At 38.8% G+C, this 21,990-nt stretch overlaps 2 protein-coding genes across 2 annotated transcripts; one reads left to right on the forward strand and one right to left on the reverse strand.

Annotated features, from left to right (window-relative positions):
* Positions 1 to 8,906: 8,906 nt before the first annotated feature.
* On the reverse strand, positions 8,907 to 11,267 carry LOC107722035 (OTU domain-containing protein 1-like). Its single transcript, XM_016530264.1, has one exon. It carries the CDS (start codon positions 10,706 to 10,708, stop codon positions 9,404 to 9,406), a length of 1,305 nt encoding a protein of 434 aa, XP_016385750.1. The 5' UTR covers positions 10,709 to 11,267; the 3' UTR covers positions 8,907 to 9,403.
* Positions 11,268 to 13,881: 2,614 nt separating this feature from the next.
* Positions 13,882 to 21,944, forward strand: LOC107722028 (homeobox protein TGIF1-like). Its single transcript, XM_016530255.1, has 3 exons — positions 13,882 to 14,338; positions 16,376 to 16,605; positions 20,814 to 21,944. Exons 1-3 carry the CDS (start codon positions 14,323 to 14,325, stop codon positions 21,387 to 21,389), a joined length of 822 nt encoding a protein of 273 aa, XP_016385741.1. The 5' UTR covers positions 13,882 to 14,322; the 3' UTR covers positions 21,390 to 21,944.
* Positions 21,945 to 21,990: the final 46 nt, after the last annotated feature.

Genomic DNA, 21,990 nt, shown 5'->3' on the forward strand with positions numbered 1-21,990 from the left:
TTTAATTTTATTTTAGAATCCTTTTTTATATTTTTTTTTCTTGAAAATTGTATTAAAAATGTTCAAAATAAACCAGTATGAATACAAGCATTATAGCTTTGCACATGTTTTCCAGCTTGATTTTTATGTTTTTTTCCCCTTTTCCTTTATTCAAAGTGTTACTCATTTTTTATTTAATACATAGCTATTTTATTTTATTTTTTATAATTATTTTTTTCTTCTTCTTGAAAATAGTATAACGTTTTTTAAATGAAACCAATATGAATTCAAGAATTTTCATACCTTTGTATGTTTTAAACTATATTTTTAAAAGGTTTTTTTTTTTTTTTTTTTTCCCCAAACCAAAGTTTCAAAGTGAAATCTATGTGATATATTAACTGTCCTCGAGAACAGAGATAGAGAGAGGGAGGATGAGAAGAGATGGAAGGAGGGTGTTTAGTAGGGGTGCAACGGTTCAACTTTGTATCACGGTTTTAGAGTCACGGTTTCGGTGCGGTTTGGTATGTGCTATGTTTAGGGAAAAAACTATATTGTCAAATAAAATTGACCGTCTGGTTTCACGGTCCTTTAATGTTGCTGCACGTGCAGCCCGTACAGGCAATGCTTTGGCTATCCTGCTAGCAGCTTTGCGAAAAACAATAAGCGCGGATGACCAAGATTCTAGGAACCTTGTTGATTCAGCTTTGGCTGCCCACTCTCAACTGCTAGGATACTCACCAAGACGGGCATTTGTGTTAATTTGACCATTCAAACACAATACTTCACAGAGAGCTTAATATTTGCGCGCGAGATTTAAGTTGAACCGCGGTCCTAGTGTATGCTGAACCGTGTGTGGAGAACGGTACGGTTCGATTTTTTACCGAGAACCGTTGCACCCCTAGTGTTTAGACAGTGGGACGACAGGTTAGGAATTCTCTCCTCTCTTCTGTTAGGAGAAACCTGATACCGTTCAGTACCGTAGCTTCATCAGCATCTAAATATGGGTGGCATCCCACAATTTCACCCTGGATATTCAGTTCAACAGTTGTGTATAAGTCCGGGACTCTCTAAGTTGCTGTCATGCCTACACTAATCCAACTAGCCCAACTTAGATGAAAATTTTATTGCTCAGATGTTGCTCTTTCAAAGCTCATGCAGCTGTCGGTTGCCTTTCATCCTGTGTTGTTATCTGTTGTTTGATATATTTATATATCATATATACATATGTATATATATATATATATATATATATACACATATATATATATATACACTCACTGGCAGTGTTGGGGAGTAACTAGTTACATGTAACGGCGTTACGTAATTTAATTACAAAATAAATGTAACTGTAATCAGTTACAGTTACTAAGAAAAAATGTGTAATTAAATTACAGTTACTTATGAAAATGTTAACGATTACAAAGGGGATTACATTTGAATATTTACACACATCCACATACATAAATATATATTATATATTACAAGCTTTGAAGAATTTTACAGACATCTGCGCTATTCTACAGTTCTGAATGTTGCCTTATTATACCCGTTCCCCTTGATATTTCTGTTCCTTTTTCTGCCTTTCGTCCCTCTCAATCCCTCATTCTGTCCTAATCAGCACTTGTGTTTGACATGCATTGACTATAGCAAAGAACGCACACATACACACACACACACACACACTAACATGTGCTGAGCTAATGCCACTCGGAGGGATTTGTCAGGTCTGGCAGTTCTCCACTGTGTCGGCTCTCACGTGGTATGTCAGTTGCCCTGTCACCATGGAGATTCAGCATTTTCTGCCCTGTCATCCAGGGATGTGTGTCTGTACCTGAGCTTGCATTTCTCTCCTTCACACACACGCAGCCATGCATTCCTCTAAGACCTCTCCCTCTCGGTGTATTAGGTTTAACTGATGAGCCAGAAAATTAAACCCAGTCCTCGAGTATTTTGAGTCCAGAGTCACTTCAAAGCCTCGCTGAGGAGAGCATCATATGGCCATGCGTGACATCTGCATTCAATTAGAGCTTTACATGAACAGGATCCTCAAACCCTCCAGCGTATCTGTCACGACCAATCAGCCAATCACAAACCGCTTCCTTAAAATAGATTTAGCAGCCATTTGGAAAAAGTCAAAAGCATGGTGAACTGTCTTAGATGAGTTGATTGACGTCAACTGACTTTGATTTCTTATTAATCATGCTTTTCTAGCTTATTAAAGATGTTATGAATGATGCATCTTCTTTAACCAATCATCATATTTGTTGAAAGACTTGGTAAAGTGCTATGCTATTGGAATAACAGCGAATAAATCTCACATACTCTCCATTTCACATCCTCTCATTGATCGCAGGCGAAGAGATGAAACAACTCTCAGAAAAGGAGTGAGGCTCAGGACAGTTTTGTGTTAGACATCCCAGCCCATTTCCAGACAGCTAAATCCTCAACATTTTCCAGATTAAGCAATACTCTCGGAGTCTGCATAACCAGCCATGACAAGTAGAAACCTGAGTAAGACACAATGCTGTAAAACATATATCGCAGTTGCTCCTCAAAGTTATAAGCTTTGGCTTTAGTATACTGAACCAAACATGGTACTGCTGGCGAAAATAGTTCATTTTGTGCTGTTTGACCTCAGTAAGCTTATATAAAGAGTAAAGGTCTGTCTCATTTCGCACACTTCTTCGCTATTGCACTTTTTTGCAGTATAAGTAGTGTGTATCGTATGTTCACACTGATAAATGGTATATGAGGTAGTGCACTATACTTGTTAGACAATTTTCACACTTAAAGTTGAGATGAATCTGAAGTAGCAACAGATTTTTTTTCTTGTGTATTGTGACGTACTTTCAGGTGAAACGAAAATGTAGAGTGGGGACTTGGTTCTATGCATTAGTTATTTGATGGTGGTGGATCTGAATGAGATCTTGAGGTTGATTGTTAGGGGGGTGGTTTAAGCGGAATAAATAATTGGAGAAATCTGGCACACATTCACTGGAACATTGAAACTACATTTTGATTTATAAGCAAACATGAGCAAAATGTTAAAAAAAATTAATAAATAAAAAAAAAATATGCTCAAATCAATTGCTCACAATAAGATCAATAACATGTTGGCATCACTAAAATGAAGGTAGGTAGGTCATAATAGCGCAGGGGTGCTTTTCCCAAACAACAATGTAATTCGCTGCTTAACAATTGTAGTAAGATGCATTGGTGGAGAAACTAGCTAGCTAAGCTGTTTCCTGTAAATATAGGAACTTTGTCGCACACCCATTTATCAAAACTGTCAATAATGGCGTTAAGCAAGTGATAGAGTGATAACTTCTGCTAATTAAATAATTTGTGATTAAATTAATGATGACTACAGTGTTCACTGCTCTCTCTGTGCTAGTAAGATGAAACTTACTAGAGAAGTGTGACATATAGCTCTGTAAATAAATACAATTTAAATTCAAGTCTCGCGCACTTCAATGCCCTTTGAATGAAACATATACACTCCCTTCGAACTGGAATCATGACGGAATATCAACTTTGCAGGGCACTTACGGTTGAATAAAACAAACGTCTGAAGTGATAAGAGAAACATACAAAATTTGCGGAGCGGAGGGTCGCGAGGACTGGAATTGAAAAGTACTGTAGTAGGCTACTTATTAATACTAGATTGGTCGAGTACACAGTGTTTAATACATAATTTAAGACACAACTTAAGTCTAAAGTTGTCTTCAGCGTCTTAAAGGCTCACTACCTTCAATGACCCACTTCACTCTGTTTTCCAAACAGCCTCTTCTGTCTGAGCAACACTGCAGCCCTGACAAACACGTCCTGTCCTTAAGATTGTGTATCAGTGGAAGCGATCCAAACAGTGAAACCTTACGACACTTTGGATTTCACTAAGCGGAGCTTGCAGTCCTCCAGTAGTCTTGAGTAGTCTGCTTCTTCTCAGATGGGTGGGTGGGGGGATTTTTTTTTCTCTGGTTTGCACCCAGAGAGAAAGTGAAAGAGAGAGAATGAGCAAGAACTTTTTAATTTTACAGCTCTCGGGCTGTTACATTGCTATTTTTATATCTTTCTCCACTACCTCCACTCTCTCGTCAAGTCTGAAAGTCCAGGAGGCACTGAATTGTAGTGTACAGGACTCATCAAAGCCATTCAAAGTCATTTCACATGTTCTGATTAGAAATAGCCATGAATCAAATAACAGACAGAGCACAGTGAAAGAGTTCTTCCAAGATTCTTTAGGCCACTAAGGGATAGTTTGAATTAATGAAATGCCCTCGATTCCTGAAATTTTTTACACACAAGATCATAAATTAGATGTCTAAATCTAAATTTCTATCCAGTAACATGTTCAAAGTAATGTTTGAAAGGAATGTTCTCGAAATCCTAAAGGAATGAACGGAATTGCTAATTAAATCATAATTTAGAACCAATTTAAAGGAATCAAATAGGAATCTGCTAAGACTCAAATAAGGTCCAACTGGATGCACTTAAGTTGTATGAAATTAACCAAATAAATTGAGTATAAAATTGAGTTTACCCAATAGGATCTTATTTGATTCTTTGACGATCTTTTAGAATTGGTTCCAAATTATTAAAGGAATCCCATTTGTTTGACTGGTATTACTTTAGCCATGACATTTGATCAAGAATAGCATTTCATATGTACACACACATAGCAATGTCATAGACAAATGCCTTACATTAGAGCAGAAATTACAACAGCAGAAAATGTAGCAACATAAGCAAGAACGACTTAAATGTTCACAGGGTTTTAAAGGTTATGAGACCGTGATGAGATATGAAACAGCTGTTCTTGTTCAAGTTTTCTGATAAGCTTCATTCAGCAGAAAGCCACTGCTGTCACTGGAAGCGCACATCAGCAAAGATCAAAATCAGTAGGGAACAGTGGAGTAAGATTTGTCACTGGGCAAGTTGTGTCACCCCCTTAATTTAGCAAACTACAAACAAGCCAAACACTGTAAAAAAGTATACATTTTTAAAATAATGAAGCATTTTAGATGTTGGTAGGGTAAAGTGTGCCAAAAGGTCCAACTGGATGCACTTAAGTTGTATGAAATTAACCAAATAAATTGAGTATAAAATTGAGTTTACCCAATAGGATCTTATTTGATTCTTTGACGATCTTTTAGAATTGGTTCCAAATTATTAAAGGAATCCCATTTGTTTGACTGGTATTACTTTAGCCATGACATTTGATCAAGAATAGCATTTCATATGTACACACACATAGCAATGTCATAGACAAATGCCTTACATTAGAGCAGAAATTACAACAGCAGAAAATGTAGCAACATAAGCAAGAACGACTTAAATGTTCACAGGGTTTTAAAGGTTATGAGACCGTGATGAGATATGAAACAGCTGTTCTTGTTCAAGTTTTCTGATAAGCTTCATTCAGCAGAAAGCCACTGCTGTCACTGGAAGCGCACATCAGCAAAGATCAAAATCAGTAGGGAACAGTGGAGTAAGATTTGTCACTGGGCAAGTTGTCACCCCCTTAATTTAGCAAACTACAAACAAGCCAAACACTGTAAAAAAGTATACATTTTTAAAATAATGAAGCATTTTAGTTGTTGGTGGGGTAAAGTGTGCCAAATGCATCATGGTAAGCTGTGCCATTGGTTCAGCTAATAGATAGTGATACTGAACTGTGCCTCCAAATACATGAAGTTTAAATAGCCTACAAAAAAAAATCACTATATTCAAATATTCTGAATATTAAAGGTTATCCTGGCTGATTTATGAAAATGCAAAAAAAAAAATAGAGGCAAAAATGTGGCAAAATAAGGCTTTGGAATGGAACTTTGGAATGTTCATATTTTTATTGTAAATGTTCACATTTTTACTGTAAATCATTTACATAAGTACCAAGTGTTTCCTTTGACATGACACAGTTTACCCCTGCTGTGGGGCAAGTTGTGCCACTGGACCTCTTTAAAAATAATAATTCATAATTTTATTGGCCTTTATATTTTTTATTTCATAACACAACATTCTAATATCGTATTTCTTTTTGCCTCGAGACCAACTTAAGTAAAAAGTGGCACAGCTTACCCCACTCTTCTCTAAACTTCAAACTCTTTGGCTGTGCGTCAAAACCAAGTGTGCTGCCTACCTAGACAGTATTTTTGGGCATCGGAGGCGCCGAGCGAACATGCAAACACTCTAAACACGTATATGATGCAGTCTAGCTAGGCAGCATACTTGCTTTTGAGGCACAGCCGGAGGAACCAGAAACTCCGAAATCTTACTGCTCATTTTCGGGCTGGCTTTGCGCTCGCTGGTAGAAGGAAGATCCGCGAACTGGACCCGGTGTCCGGACATCTTCTGCACCTCTCCAGTCTGCTCGACCCTGGTCAGAAATCCGCAAAACTTTCGCTTATTTCCCGCTTCCGCCTGGCTGAAAACACATGGAGCTCTGAGTCGGTATATGCGCTATGGATGTATGACCAAAGGACACAAACTCCTTCATGAGAGAAGAGAGAGAGAGAGGGAGGGTGAGAGAGAAAGCGAAGGGGTTTTAAGCCCAAAAAGTAAATAAATAAATAAGAAAGGAACTTAAAGTCCACATGACCGCAGAATTAGCCTACGTCATTCCAATTTAAAGCAGATTGTTTTTTAAGAGAGATTTTGCGGTGTAGCCTAATCTTATTTTTGCATATTTTGCCACACATTTAAAACAATGTGGTTTCATCAACCTACTGATAGGTATTATGATCGTATATTAGGCAATTATATAAGCAATAACCATGGAAGTTTAACTGACAAAATGTCACAGTGTTTTTGACCTTTTGCAGTATAGATGCAGAATGCACAAACTGACCAATTGTTTAGATTGTTTATTAGACTCCCAAACGACATAAAAACCATTGAAAATAGTGGTTTGATTAGTTGGACTGATTGGTAACTATACACTATCATATGATGAAAACACGCTCCATCTCAAACACACACACACACACACACAGTGTCATGTGTCATAGTCTCGAGGTTTATTCATGTGTACTGTCGCATGATCCAAACGATGCACTATGGTCTGCATAAAAAGCTGCATGATTTCTGAGGCTCTACTCTATCATAGAGCGCCCTGGCTTATACTGCCATCTAGTGTCTGACACAGGAACTAGCACAAAATCTAAATAGCTATAGATAATATCTCAGAATTGCCTATTAGGGAAGGAGAAGATGCGATTCTTTCATGGGTAAAATCTGTACTCGCGCCTTATGCAGTCTTTTTGTGTTTTTATATTTAAATCAACACTCTTATGTGGGCAACAGGGTTATAATAGTTGACTGAAACTAAAACCATTAAAAACATTTTCGTTACTAAAATAAAATATTTTGTTACTATTAACAAAATTGAAAAAACTAATTCAATAGATATTAAAAAAAAACAATACTAGCGTCTTAGTGATAGTAGTATACTAAATTGAAACTAAAATAACTGGTGGAAAAGTGAGTAATACCCCTGAAATTGTCTTTTTAAAGAAAAGAGAGAAAAAGAAAGAAGGAAAACAGGTGAAACTCTTAAAATAAATAATACTTTGCCCCTTTGGATCAATAGTGAAGCTGCCCGCTTACCATTTCCTATTAATTAAAAAAAGGAATCTAGATATAAAAAACATGGTTAGGTATTTACAGATTATTGCACATACCACAAAACACAGAGGCCATCTTGTTCTAAATAACTAAATGTACTAAAGAGTTACTGTACTTTAATATTTGGGCTTGACCAGTTATTTTATGAAGTGCAGGCCACATGAAGGCAACATTATGATGTGAACTCAATTTTATAATAGTGCCTCTTTGTTGTTGCCTACTGCCAAAAAGTCATATGAATAGCTAAGCTTCAACTGTTGTAATACCCATATACAACAGTAAAGAGTGTTCCTTCTATTCAAGGAAAGAACTTCGAATACCCCCATCTCCCCCTTAGAGGAGCCACTTTAAATAGAGATAACCACACTGAGGTCAGTCTTCAGAGTAGTCTATGAGAACATACGCTCAGAAGTAAGACTGACATGAGATCACTTTCTCCTCATTCCTACACGTTTATGTCATTTTTTTTCCACAATCTGGGTCCCGCGTCTGTAAAGGTTAACATTCATGTAAAAGCTGTGTTCTGGGAATAAAGACATTTTTTTTTTAAGTCTTTTACAGATGTTACAACCAGATGTCCAACCTTCACCTTGTTGCTAAAAAACTCTCCAGTATATATTGGGATACAACTTGTTCATATCATTATGATGTTATTAAAGGTTAATAAAAAAAATCTATCATTTACTCACCCTCATGTTAAAACCCTGTATGAAATTTTTCTGTGTAACACAATAGAAGATATTTTGAAAAATGTGTTGTTGTTTTGGTCCACATATTATGGTCAAAGAGGTCCAAAACAACACTGGAACCCGACTTTCATTGTATAGATAAGGGGTTATCAACTCTGACCCGCAAGATCCTGCAGAGTTCAGTTCCAACCCTAATGAACACACCTTAACAAGCTCATCAAGGTCTTCAGGATCACTAGAAAGCTACAGGCAGCTGTGTATGATTAGGGTTGGAGCTAAACTCTGCAGGACAGGCACAGAGTTGAGAACCCCTGGTATAGACAGAAATGTACTTCCAAATATCTTATTTTGTGTTCCACAGAAGAATTAAAGTCATACATAGTGTTGGGTCCGAGTCCACCTTGTCGAATCCAAGTTGAGTCCGGAGTGTGTCCGAGTTCATTCATAATTGCAGTCCAAGTCCGAGTCCAAGTACCCCAACTCTAGTCATACAGGTTTAGAACAACAATATTTAGTTTAAAATTGAAGAATTAAAAACAACAAAAACACAAAACAAAATTACTAAAACTTAACCAAAACTAAAACAGAAAATATAAAAATTCTAAATAAAACTGCTTCAAAAGAATTTATTCAAAAATACATATTTGCAAAATAGATTTCAGGCACTTGAACATGAAAGAACCATCAGTTTAGTATATAACACAACAGTGCAGGTAATGGACTAAAAAGAAAACACATTCACACATAAACATTAACAAGAACTGCTGGAAATATTTAAGTGCGACATTCCATTCAGGTGGATGAACAGTCCTGCACAACAGATTACAAAACTATATAGGAAAAAAATATACATACAAGACTTACAATTCTGTAGACAAAGCTAAGAAACATTCGCTCCGATCCAAACAGTCTTTATTTTACATATCGCACCACAAATCATCTTGTGCACTGCACTTCAACACATTTATGGAAAAATGAAGACACACAAAGATAGAAATGTAATAAATTAAGGCAATATTTAATCGCTTGAGGAATCAAAGTGCAATCCATTTGGAAACATTAGAATGAGTTACAGTGTTCCCAGGTACATTCTCTGATTGAGTCTGTCGGTTTCAGTGCAGGCCGTTCTGCTCAATGTACATTTTGGAAAGGGATGCCGCCATGGACTTGGCCAACTCCTCGTCCCTTTTACGCTGTACCTGGGTGTGACGGCACCAGTCATCATACTCCGGGTTTGGCTGGCTGCTGTCCAGCAGCACATCATAATGACCGTTACTGAGCCAGCTCAACCATATAGCCGGTTTAGACAAGTCCTCTTCACCCAGGTAGTGCACCATGGTTGATACCGTTGGGCTTTCTACGCTACCCCCAGTGGTCAAGTAGATATTCACATTCAGCATCTGACTCATGGCCAACAGCTCCGGATAGCCAGCCCATGCGCCGTCCTGCGCCGCATTGATCAGAAACTTCCCAACGTCGCCTTCAATTATGGGGTTGAACTCCTCCAGGTGGTCGGCGATGTGGTGCATGGTTTGCTCTCTCAGCTCCTTGTGCATTGACTGGTCTCCATAAGCCGCCTTGGAAACGGCCCGGTACAGGCAGTTCCCATCTGGGATGATGTGAAAGCGGTATTTCTGCCTTTCGTGGAGGTATTTGTTCTGTTTCTCCACTTCGGCCAGGTAACGGGTAACCTTGTTATCAACATTGCTTTTGTTGGGTGTCGCAGTGGGCTCCTGAAGGATGTGCAGCTCAAAGACTGGATTATCATCTTCAACACTTTCCTGCCTTTCTGTATCTTTAAGACCTTCATATGAATCAGATGAGGGGTTTTGTACAGTTCCAAAAATTCTGGAGGGTGTGGCATCACTTTGCAAACATGGCTCAAGTCTCCTCTCACAAACTCTGTAACTGTCATTTTCAAAAAACCTATCGCAGTGAATTGAATTTTTCTCACTTATCTCATCGTTGTCATCCCCCAAAACGTCTCTTCTGGGATCTAAATCTAAGACAGAATCAGAGTGGTGATGATCATCTCCGTTGACTGCGTAAGAAACTCGGTTGTAGTGCGTCTCCAGAGGTCTACGGTTTGTGCGCGACTCCTTCACGATGTTAACGGGCACAGATCTCTCCACACCATCCGGTCGCGTGATGATAATCTCCGCGGTAGAAGTGTAGAAAACCGGCCTCATCGAGGTGGCCTCATAACATGAAAAAGCAGGCATGTTCCCGTCAGTCTGTTCCCTTCGGGACAAATATTCCGTGTGTGCTTCTGTGGCGCTTCCGTTAACGGCGTTTCCGACCACCTCCAAAGAGCTGGAACTTGTAGCTGTTACGTTATTGGCGACACTGGTGAGAGTTGCGGAAACTTTTCGAGAGGAGCCGGGGTAGTGTGTTAACGCGCTGCTGTACAAGTGCATTTTCAACGTCCTCCCTTTATACAATACGCCTTAGGCCTCGTTGTTACCAAATGATCACAACACAGTCCAAAAATACTCTCCGTCATCAATAGCAATGAATGTGTAGGGCGCGTTTCCATGGATCCTCGTTCCCCGCTGCTACAGAGTTTTCTTGCGTCAGCCCCAAAGCAACCCTAATTTTAGCCCGAGCACTGGTAACCGGACCCCCCGGTCTCTGACACACCGCCCGAGCCGAGGAGACGACCCGCAGCTCGCGGGAATGCGAAAGATGTGATGTGTCACTGGGACTCTCGGCGTTTCTCTCGTTTCTGTCCGTGTTTACGCTAGCGCGCGTCAGGGCGGCGTCGCCAGATTGGAATGCGTGCAGTTTGCCAAGAGGCCGCGGGTTCCCATACAGCTCTGCGGACCACACTGCTTCTCAACAGCGAGGAAGTCCCGCCTCACACAAAACTTCATTGGTCCTACTTTATCAAGAAGAGTTGGCTATAAATCGCCTTAAGCACATTAAAGACTTTTCTAGGAAATGTACGTCAGATCGACGCGACATCAATCCAAAGCTTCAATCCAATAAGTTTCTTTTTTCATAGAAGACACGCAAATAATTTGCTCGTTGTAGTCTCCTTTTGTTTTCCCTTATATGGTTATAACTCCCATTTGACACTAGGAGTTTCAGAATTGTGTTTTGCTACACACACCTAATCCACTGATCCCAGAGTTCCTGAACATTCTGACTCATGACCTCATCCCTCGTGACATCATATTCTGCAAGGAGAGTCTCAGCACCCCTTTACTTCACCTGTTCTGTGAGTTAGTCATTTCATAGTTCCTTAGTGGTTCATCTATCTATCTATCAATCAATCAATAAATCTATCAATCAATCAATCAATCTATCTATATATCTATCTATCTATCTCTGTATGTCTATCTAAAGATGATTACATACAGAGGAAATGATGTCACTGGGCAGATCACGATTAAATTGAAGGTCAGTTGAAACGACATGAGTTTTATATAGCTTCCACATAAATCTCATACATAGTTCCACTGTGTTCTGTTTCACTGTACTGACACATGTTTCCATAAACTAAACTGGAAGTGGATATGGCTCTTTATGCTTGTTTTATTGAAAGGGAAAATATCTCATGTCCTACATCTTCTAAAATAGATCACTATATACACTGCCTGTTTTATATAGCCTAATGCATAGAGTGTAAGTAAAGAAAATAACAGGGGTTACATATTTCGTTTTTTTCTTTCTTTCTTTTGAATTCTTTATTTCAACTGAAATCAAAATATATCGAATTTCTATTTTATCTGAATAAAATGAAGACACGACTTTTTACCAATGGGTGGCAGCCAAATGCTTCAACGACGCCTTTGTGTAAAACGTCTGCAGCTGCGCGATGTAACACCAGGGGGAGCGATTGGTCTCTGTTTATCGGGTTCGGAATCGGATAACAGCGACACGCCTTTTTGACTGCGATAAGTGTTACACAATCTAAAGTGAGCTGTCTCAGGTTTATGAGAAATCGTGAATCACGTTTTCTCACATCCATTGCAGAGCCAATCAACATAAAGACATTACCTCGCCGAATTTTTATTATTTCCTTTAATAAGGACGATGCGATGTTAAGATTTTTTGTTATATCCGATTGTTGTAGACATGGGCTATTGTTTACGCGTGTGTAGTCCGAATAACCTGTGCTCTTATCATCAGCAGTAAATTGAGAATTAAGGCCAGCCAGACGAATGACGCATGCACACTCCAAATCCAGTTTTCTAAAGCCTTTACCACCATGTGTTTCCGTGTTTTGACAAGCAGATCACGTTTGGTTTTAAAGGTCTGTGTCTGAATCATATATGTTTTGACACATATCTAATAGGCTAACGTGGGTAGCCTCATGGATACACTAACATGTGCATGTGAACACGATCTGACACAAAATTCTTAACTGTTTTGGTTTATGGTTTAACTGGAACAACAACAGATAAATAGTACTCCATACGCGCGAGAGATAATCAGCGTTAAGAATTCTGAGACTGCTTTGATTTGAATTAGGGACGCGTCACCAGGACAGCTGAAGAAACAAGCGTTTCTTGCTTTACAGCCATTTAATCCCAACGGTCAACTGGGTATCACGCAGGGCTGCGCCAACAGGAAGCATCACGCACGGTTTACAAATGGAGTGGAACCGAGAACTACTTATTCAGAACCGCTTCCATTTTGTAAACGTGTTAATGGCGTTCGATTTATTTAGAGATTCTATAACACTCGGAACGCAACACTTTATGACGGTGTTTTTTTTCCCCACTACTAATCAGCAGTGCAGCATCGCTATTAAATCTAAACCGCCAGTGTTGTCCCGAATCCCGGACAAATGACTCTTTTGAGTCGGTTCTTTTGAACGAATCAAAAACATGTATAGCGCCACCAGAGTAGACAGGTTTTCGAACCAATGACTCATGAGTCGGCTCTTTTTAGTGATTCCCAAAGATTCAACGTTCCTGGTCAAATTAATCAAATGACTGACTCTTTATAATGAATCAAAATACTTTATTGAATAAATCTGACTCACACATATGACAGTGAATTATTATTTCTTTAGTAACATAAAAACGAAAAAAAAAAAAAAAACTTATGTTATGGGGTATTTTTTGCAAAAAATGTGGTAAACTGTTTTTTTATATGTGTTGTTGTTCTGTTAAATTTGAAATTATGTCATCATTTAAGACTAATAAGACCAGCATTTATTTCCAAATATTCTCCAAACGCTCGAAAAGAATCATTAACCCAGTAATCGTTAAGAAGAATGGGAATCAAAATGATTACATTCGAATTCAATCCCTACTGGCTTTCAGGTTTGCAACAGCATCATGGACATCTGTTACCTGAAATAAATGACGCATTGCACCTGATAACACATCAACACTATCCTGCAGTAACAGTTAGACATAAACAAGTAACATCCAAACATCTCAATGAAAGAAAAACAACGCCATTAAAAATGTTGTTTTGGAGTAGGGCGCCAAAAAGAAGTATGCTGATGAACGCAGTCCCAAATATATCCCTGCCATGTGTCTGCCTCTTGGTAATGTTAACCTACATTCATAATAAACCAGCTTCCTGTCTCTCTGCCGCAGTCATTAAAGGGAAATGTGCAGGAACTAGATCCAATTCTACGTCCAAAACACGTCTCCACAAACACATTCCGCGCGCTGGATCTTTCTCTACATACGTTTAAGATTCGGATCGGTTTGTCAAAAAGCCCCTTTTCTGTCTCTTTTTATCCGTTTTGTATGTCTGATGTCAGATTTTTCCCTCTTGCCCTCGGAGGGGGAGGTTCTAACCGCGTTGAGTCACGCAGCTGTCAAAGATAGCTGTCACCCAGTTTCCACATCAAACACACTGAATGAGACGCGCTGCCTGTCCCAGGTACCCGACAATGTGTTGCGTCTCCGACAAATGAAAAACGCGCTCCGCGGCTATTCCTCGACAAAAAGAAATATTTCGCTCGATACTTTGCAACAATCTGGAATAATACAGTTGTGTGTGATTAAAGCGAGGAAGAATCGACCTCGTTGTTGCCTACGTGAAAAGGGGAATTTTGACGGACATGAAGACCAAAAAGGGTATGTATCTTCTCGATATGGGTGATAGCGGCGATATATGTCATATTTTTATCGGTGATTGTAACGACTGGATGGAACTTGTCGATGATGGTTGAACAGAAAATGACTGGCATACTGCTATTGTTTTCCGCTGCAGACAAAACAGCCTTTTTCTCACCATGTGCTGGCGGGCTGTCACAACGAGCCGTTTCGCGTTATTAACACGCGTGTTTTTTATTCACACCATAAAAGCTTTGATTTTGTACAAACATGCTTATGTAATAGTCGTATTTAGTTGAGATGTTTTAAAGTGTTGTTTCACGAACCAGTCTACAACTATAACTTCAAATGCTCTCAAATGTAGCCTAAGTCTTCTAAGGTTTGGTGTGCAGTAGGTATAAAATGCCTTCGTGTAATAGTTGAACGCCTTTGGCTTGGAAAAAAATGTTCAAGAGTTTCTCATAACACTGACTCAATTTTTGTTGGGAATATGCGGGGAACTTTCCAAGTGTCATTTTTTTTTATTATTTGACGACTAATCTTTTTTGCTTCCACCGCATTTGAACATTGTGTTGCGGTCTAAAATGTGCAACAATAATTCCTGACCTCCTTTTGTGAAGTTTGTGTATTTCGCGCTGCTTCCTCGCGGCGACGCTTTCACATTCCCTTCGACCTCGTGTTTCTCACAGCACACAATAGAGCCCGAGTTATTCTCTGTTATTAAGTTAATGGTTCTCATATTTTATGGCGTCTAACCGTGTAGAGAGTCGTGTCAGCCTTTTATCTGTCACCTGGCGTGATTTCATAAGTTTCCATCTTGTGAAAAGTCGAAAAAACTGAGTTTGAAATGTCCCACAAGCGACATTCTTTTGTTCGTTCTTGAGATTTGCAACAGGTTCCCCTCCCCCTCCTCCTCCTCCTCCTCATGTAGGCCGAGGACAAAATTACTCTTCCATTACTCCTCTTCACAAGTCCAGTCGTTTTCTCACACAGCCTTAAAGATAGATATGTAGGTGATTTCACTTGTTTCGTTTTCATACCGTGAAGTGTCCCACGCTGAAGCTTAAGTTGGGGAAAGTTTTGTTTCACTTACAGAGTGCTCGTGAACTAAAAGTCCCCCTCAGCAGTCTGAGTGAAACGTGTTATTGACAAATTAAACCGGTTTATGCTACGTAGGAACAAGTGGTAATAATATTCAGGTCAGAATTATAGGCAGGAAAAGATGTCAGATCAGCATTTAAAGAGATAGTTCGCCCAAAATCAAAACATTATTTACTCAGCTTCATGTTATTCCAAACCTGCATGACTTTCTGTCCTCCACAAAAAGAGATGGTAGGCAGAAGTTACATACTCAGTCATGATTCACCTTTTTCATATTATTAAAGTGAATAGTTAATGATACTGTCATTCTGCCTAACATCACCTTTTGTGCTTCATAGAAAAAAAGTCATGCAGGTTTGAGAGTGTGAAAATAGGTAAACTGGCCTTTTAAGTGAGTTTTGCAGTATCTACAAATTTACAAAGGCTCCATGAAACATTGACACAGTTTAGACTCTTTGTGACGCCTCCGCTCCAACCATGAATCACATGGCTTTGCTTGACAGCAGGGATGTGACACATCAGCTGCCACACACACACACACTCTCTCTCTCTCTCTCTCTCTCTCTCTCTCTCAGACGCACGCTTATACATGCATACAGACGGCCAGGCGCTGTTGTGTAGTGTTCAGCGGTTGGCATTTTGGAGGGAGAGACGTGTAGGATGTGTGTGTGTAGGATAGGGGGAGGAGCAGGGTCCTCGGCAGGGGTTGGGGGGTTGATATTTGACTGGGTGTCTTTTGTCCTCCTTCACACATATGGGTACACACTGATTCCCAGTTTACTCATTCCCTGAAACACACTTATTGACGGTTACAAACACATTGCTAATACATAAACCTAACTTCATACTTTTTCTGGTTCTCAAAGCCTTTTCATACACACATATGCACATAAGGAAAGAATAATGTTGTGAAATTCATAGTTCATAGTGGCAATATTTCACGTCTCATGACTACAGGTGTGTTGGCGATGTCTGGAAGTGAGACAGAGGACGAGGACAGTTTAGATGTGCCTCTTGACCTCTCTTCAAATGGAGGAGTGTCAGGGAAGAGGAAGAGGAGAGGAAACTTGCCCAAAGAGTCAGTACAGATACTCCGGGACTGGCTCTACCAACACCGCTACAATGCCTATCCATCAGAGCAGGAAAAAGCCCTGCTGTCCAAGCAGACCCATCTCTCCACACTACAGGTACAGAACATTTTCAGAAAGTGTGTGTACATGGCCTAGTACAGTCCTAAAGAAAGAAACCCAAACAAACAAAAGAACAACTGCATGTCATGCAGCTTATCAGAATAAACAAAGTTCCCATGATTATGGACAACTTGGAATATCAGGGAATGTTAAAACATTCAGGCAGTGTTATTTTAGTATTATTTATATACTCTTATAGCATTTATTTATGTTTTGAATTCACTTTTTTTTTTACATTTTTACAGTTTTAACAGTTTTATTTATCTTAAAATTACTTTTTTATTTCCATTTGAGTAATTTTAGAGCCTTAAACTTAATTCAGTTGCCAAAACATTTTTTGGAGGTTGAAGTTTTTAATCTAATTTATTTATTTAATTTTAAGCTTTTATTTCAGTTACAAACAAATAAACTAAATAAGTAAATAAAAATCTCTAGTGAAGATTTATCTGGTTTTACTTTGCTCTGAAGTATTTTAATGTCTAGAAATTGCATTGGTGAATGCTATATCTAAAATACTATATATAAAAAATAGATTAAAATATAAAAAAATTGATTGAAAGTCATGGGAAATCATTGGCCAAAAGGTTTGGGAGCCTTGAATAAAAAGATGTTTGAATGACCCAAAGCAGTTTCTGAAGTTATGCTTCATAGAAGGTCTGAAGTTTCTCACGACTGCTTGTTTCCGTCAAGAATGCGAAGGGGAATTTTTCAGTTTTCTGTTTTGTTGATCAGTAAGCTATTTATATGCTTCACAGGAGAGCAGTTAGCTGTCATCGATGTCTAGTTCAACTGACGTGTGTAGGAAACCGAAAGGTTCAATGTCATAACTAGCAGCTAGCCAAAAAAAGTGTCAGAAGAAAGAAAGAGTCAGCTCTTTTCGCTAGCACTACTGCGTTTAAGATCACACATTCTGTTCCCCGCTGAGTTTTAGCGTCATGTAAACAACACTTCCTGTGAATGCAGTCAATGGAGAGAATTCCTGTGGACAGATGAGTGAATAACTGTTTTAAATCATCTGAGATGTGGCCACATTGAGAGAGAGAGAGAGAGAGACTTGCTCAGACACTGGGCCAGGAATTTCCCCTGTGCTCAGCCAGCTGTCTCACTAACAATAGTGAGACACAATACACACACATTAACATAGTGAAGACTACCAGGCTCAGGCGGACCGTTGGATACACAATACAGCCCCATTACCCAGAGAGCCAAAGAGGCTTCTCTTCTGAAGAGACTCGTTGGAAGACAATACAGGAACATTACCATACTGAGGACTGAATCTTGAAAACAGGCTTTTGAGATACTGAGAAAGAAAAGTTAGAACTTATGTTATTATTTTATTATGGCATAGTGACAAGTGTGTTTATTGGGAAAGTAGGCCAGAATAGAATTGTAAAAAGCAAAACAGCTTTGCTTATTTTGTAGCAGGTGTACTAAGTTTAACCCTTGTGTGGTCTTCGGTCACTTCTGACCGGAGAATTTTATATTTAGAATTTTAAAAAATCGTAGCTTCACCTGAATGGTACGAAACTTGGTGATTTTATGGCACTTGGTATGTGAACACAAAAAAAAATTGAGGGCATGATTCTAAAAAGCTAAGTGGTCATAAACAAAATAGTCACAGTCATGGTCTTCGGTCAGAAATGACCGACCATAGGAAATTAATGGGAAATGGGAAAAAATCGAAAATACAGAAAATTTTTGTGTGTACAATCTACAAATCCCCCACAATGCAGAAAAAATTGCACAGCAATGAAGGGGTGAAACTCGAAAACATCTAGACTGCAAAATCAACACACCAACACGCGCAGGCGGACACACACACACACACACACACCTATGAACTGGTGTGACTGTAACACTGCAACTATGTAAAATAAAATCAATAATTCAACTACAATGCAGTAAAAAGGGGGACAGCAAGGAAGGGGTTACACTCTAAATCATCAAGTGTGTAAAACAGATACATCCACTCACACACACTTACTTACACATACTCACAGACACACACATACAGAATTATACATACTCAAATTAACTGGTATGGCTATAACCATATAGCCAAAATGTGTCAGAAGACTGAATTAAGAGGTTAAAATCAGATCAGACCCAGAAAGATTAAGCTCTGATAAAGCATTCCTGTTAATTTGTGTTACATTTTTATAGAATTGTAATGTTTTGTGAAACAAAATGCTTTGTGTGTTCAGGTTTGAATGTAGTAATAATAATGCAAAACCTACACTTCAAATCAACATTTAAAACAACAAAAAATATAAACCTTGACAAAAAGTAGTCTTTGAGAATGCCTTAATATACATTCACACCCACAACATAATAAAAGTAAACAATTATGTATAAAAACAACTAGGGAATTCACAAGCCTCTCTATGGAGTCCTGTATAGGAATCTAGTGGTTATGAAATTACAGGTTTTTCTCTTTTTGTTTTTTTGCTCTGACCAGGAGGTACTATTCTGCCTTCAAAAATTGGATTTTAAAGGCCTAGTCTCTATTTTAATCTGAAATACTGCATTCATTTTTTTTTTTTACTATTATCAATGGGAAAAATGTATCATAATTATTGCATAAATATTAATTGGTACCATAAAATTCTCTAAAAATACAAAAGAAAAAATATTATTGAACAAAAATCAGATTGATTTTACTGAAGAAACAAAAGTTACATTTCAGGTGTCCGGTCACTTTTGACCGCGAAGACCATGAGTGTGACTCCCAAATGAGGAGCGCACAAGGGTTAAATATACCAGGCTGAAAATATAAATGGGATTGTTAACATTTACAGTATTGCCTGAGTGTATAAAAGTACTTGCAATATCAAAATAGACAATACAATAATATAATATAAAATGAAATAAATAATAATAAAAAAATCAACATTAAGAATGAATTGCACATATATATAATGTATAAATAATTTTTAATTATGTAATTATTTGATGGTCCTAGATGAGTAATGATGAGTTTATTTTCAGATTTGAGATCTGTGCAAAATTTTACTTAAAATTTAATGTAAATTATCAGTTGTCTGTGGTGCGCAATCTGCATTGACTAAAAAGGCCAACAGAGTTCAATTGTTGATATAAACTAAAGGTGTTAACAGTTGGCTGTTACCTCACGGTAGTAATCGGTCTTTTTGTGGAGATCCACACTGGAGTCAAGCATTCACATGTTTTTTGTAGCCTGAAATGTTGGATTTGCATTAGAGTAGATCTCAACACCCCCTCAGGTGAGACCAGACCAGAGCCGTGAAAGATACAGCGCTATTAGCATGATTGAGGCCTAACAAAGAGCACAATCTGAGGGATAAAGGTGAACTGTTACTTAGGTGATTGAGAGAAATCCTCACCGCTGAGAGCTTCCTGATTTCAACTGCCAGCTCAGCTTTTTTAAAAGAGGAAAAACAAAAATAGAGTCAGAGAACCGTCACATGTTAACTCAATACAGCATAATGAATTTCCATTTTAAAGTGATACAACACTGCAAAATAAACAAAATAAAAGGACTGCAGGCTTTGAACTTTGGAAGAATGACAGGTGGAAATAGTTATAAAAAATGTATTTCAAATAAAATGTCTTAAATTTTTACTTATTTAATTTAGGCCCGGTTCCACAGACAGGGCTTAGACTAAGCCAGGATAAGGCCATTGTTCAATTAGGAAATTAACGTAATTTTTTACAAACATGCTTTAGAAAAAACATTACTGGTGTACATCTTGATACAAAACAAAGGCACTGATATATTTTAAGATCAGTCAGTGCAAGTTTATTTCAGTTAAAACAGCTCCGATTTACACTTTAGTCTGGGACTAGGCTTAAGCCTTGTCTGTGAAACCGGGGGATAATGTTAGTAATTTAAGTTAATAGTCATTTTTTAATTTTTAAATGCAAAAATATAATATAATTAAAACATTTATTTTTATTTTCTGTTTTACTGTTCAAAACAAATATTTCCCAAAAAAAATGCAGCTTGTTTAGCTTATTTAGATTACCTGCTTATTCATTATTGGATTGTGGGACATGATATATATTATAGAAGTAAATAAAAAATATTGATAACAGTATCTAAATTTATGACACAATATGGTGCAGAAAAATTGTCTTGTGATATCGATATATTATTGTATCCCCATTTATTATTGTAAGTATGTTGGCATTACAATATATATCATAATCTGTTCTTCTCTCCACAGGTGTGCAACTGGTTTATAAACGCCCGGCGGCGACTCCTTCCCGAGATGCTCCGGAAAGACGGCAAGGACCCTAACCAGTTCACCATCTCGCGACGGGGCAGCAAGGGCGGCGAGATGCTCAGCGACAATTCCCAGTCTCCTAAACACGGCCTGCTCGCAAACGGAGAGGACCGCAGCAGCTACGAACCCGGCTCACCTCACCCGACCAGCAACACACCCACCTCTAACGGTTACCCCAAAAAGGCCCTGTCCCCCAAAACACCCCCCTCACCCGGACCTGTCTTACCCAGACCCTCTGTCATCTGCCACACCACCATCACCACAGCCACGCAAGGCATCGGCACGTCGACGCTCCTCGGCGTGGAGGGGGCCACGGAGCTGCCACTCACAGACGCAGCCAGCCTGTTCGGGTGTCGCGGAGAGGGTAACGTCAGCCCCCAGAGCGGCCTGTTCAACACCCCGCCGCCCACCCCGCCCGACCTCACCCAGGACTTCAGCGGCTTCCAGTTGCTGGTTGACGTGGCGCTGAAGAGGGCCGCAGAAATGGAGCTGCAGGCCAAACAGCTTCTCGCCTGAAGACAGAAAAGACGGATGGATGAATGAAAAAGCTTCATCGATGTTTGTTTCTTGCCCCCCAAAACCGAACTCCACAGGGAGTTTAAAAAACTTGACTGAGCAACAGAAAGCAAACAAGCATGGCCTGATCATTTCTATTTTTGGTAAATGTAAATCAAATTGATGAGGATTCCTTTATGTAAAGCATTTCAAGGTGCCTTGGCAAGTCAGTTCTTTCTTTTGTATTCCATTTATATGTAAATAAATATGTATCTTTTCGTTTTGTACACAGGGGACCAAAACCAAACACAGTAATACGACTTCCTGTCTTTCCTTTTTTTTTACAAGAAGACAAGCTCTTCTCCCATTCCTCATGAGTCTTTTTTTTTTCTCGTTTTCAGAGATTCGGCTCTATGATTGTCGATTTTGCCTCGTTTTTAGAGAACACGTCTGATATTCTGCCTCGTTTTTTGCACAAAATGGCAGGTCATCTCAGTATCTTATCAACTCTAGCTTTCTCTCCGACAGACTCTAATCACTACTGCACCGGGTCATTCTGTGTCTCATAGATGTTCAGTTTTTGTATTGTTTTTTGGTTGTAAAGTTTCTGATGCTGTTAGTA

The sequence above is a fragment of the Sinocyclocheilus rhinocerous genome, unplaced genomic scaffold (assembly GCF_001515625.1).
Source record: "Sinocyclocheilus rhinocerous isolate Xijiao unplaced genomic scaffold, SAMN03320098_v1.1 scaffold754, whole genome shotgun sequence".
In the NCBI taxonomy this organism is placed as follows: Eukaryota; Metazoa; Chordata; class Actinopteri; order Cypriniformes; family Cyprinidae; genus Sinocyclocheilus; species Sinocyclocheilus rhinocerous.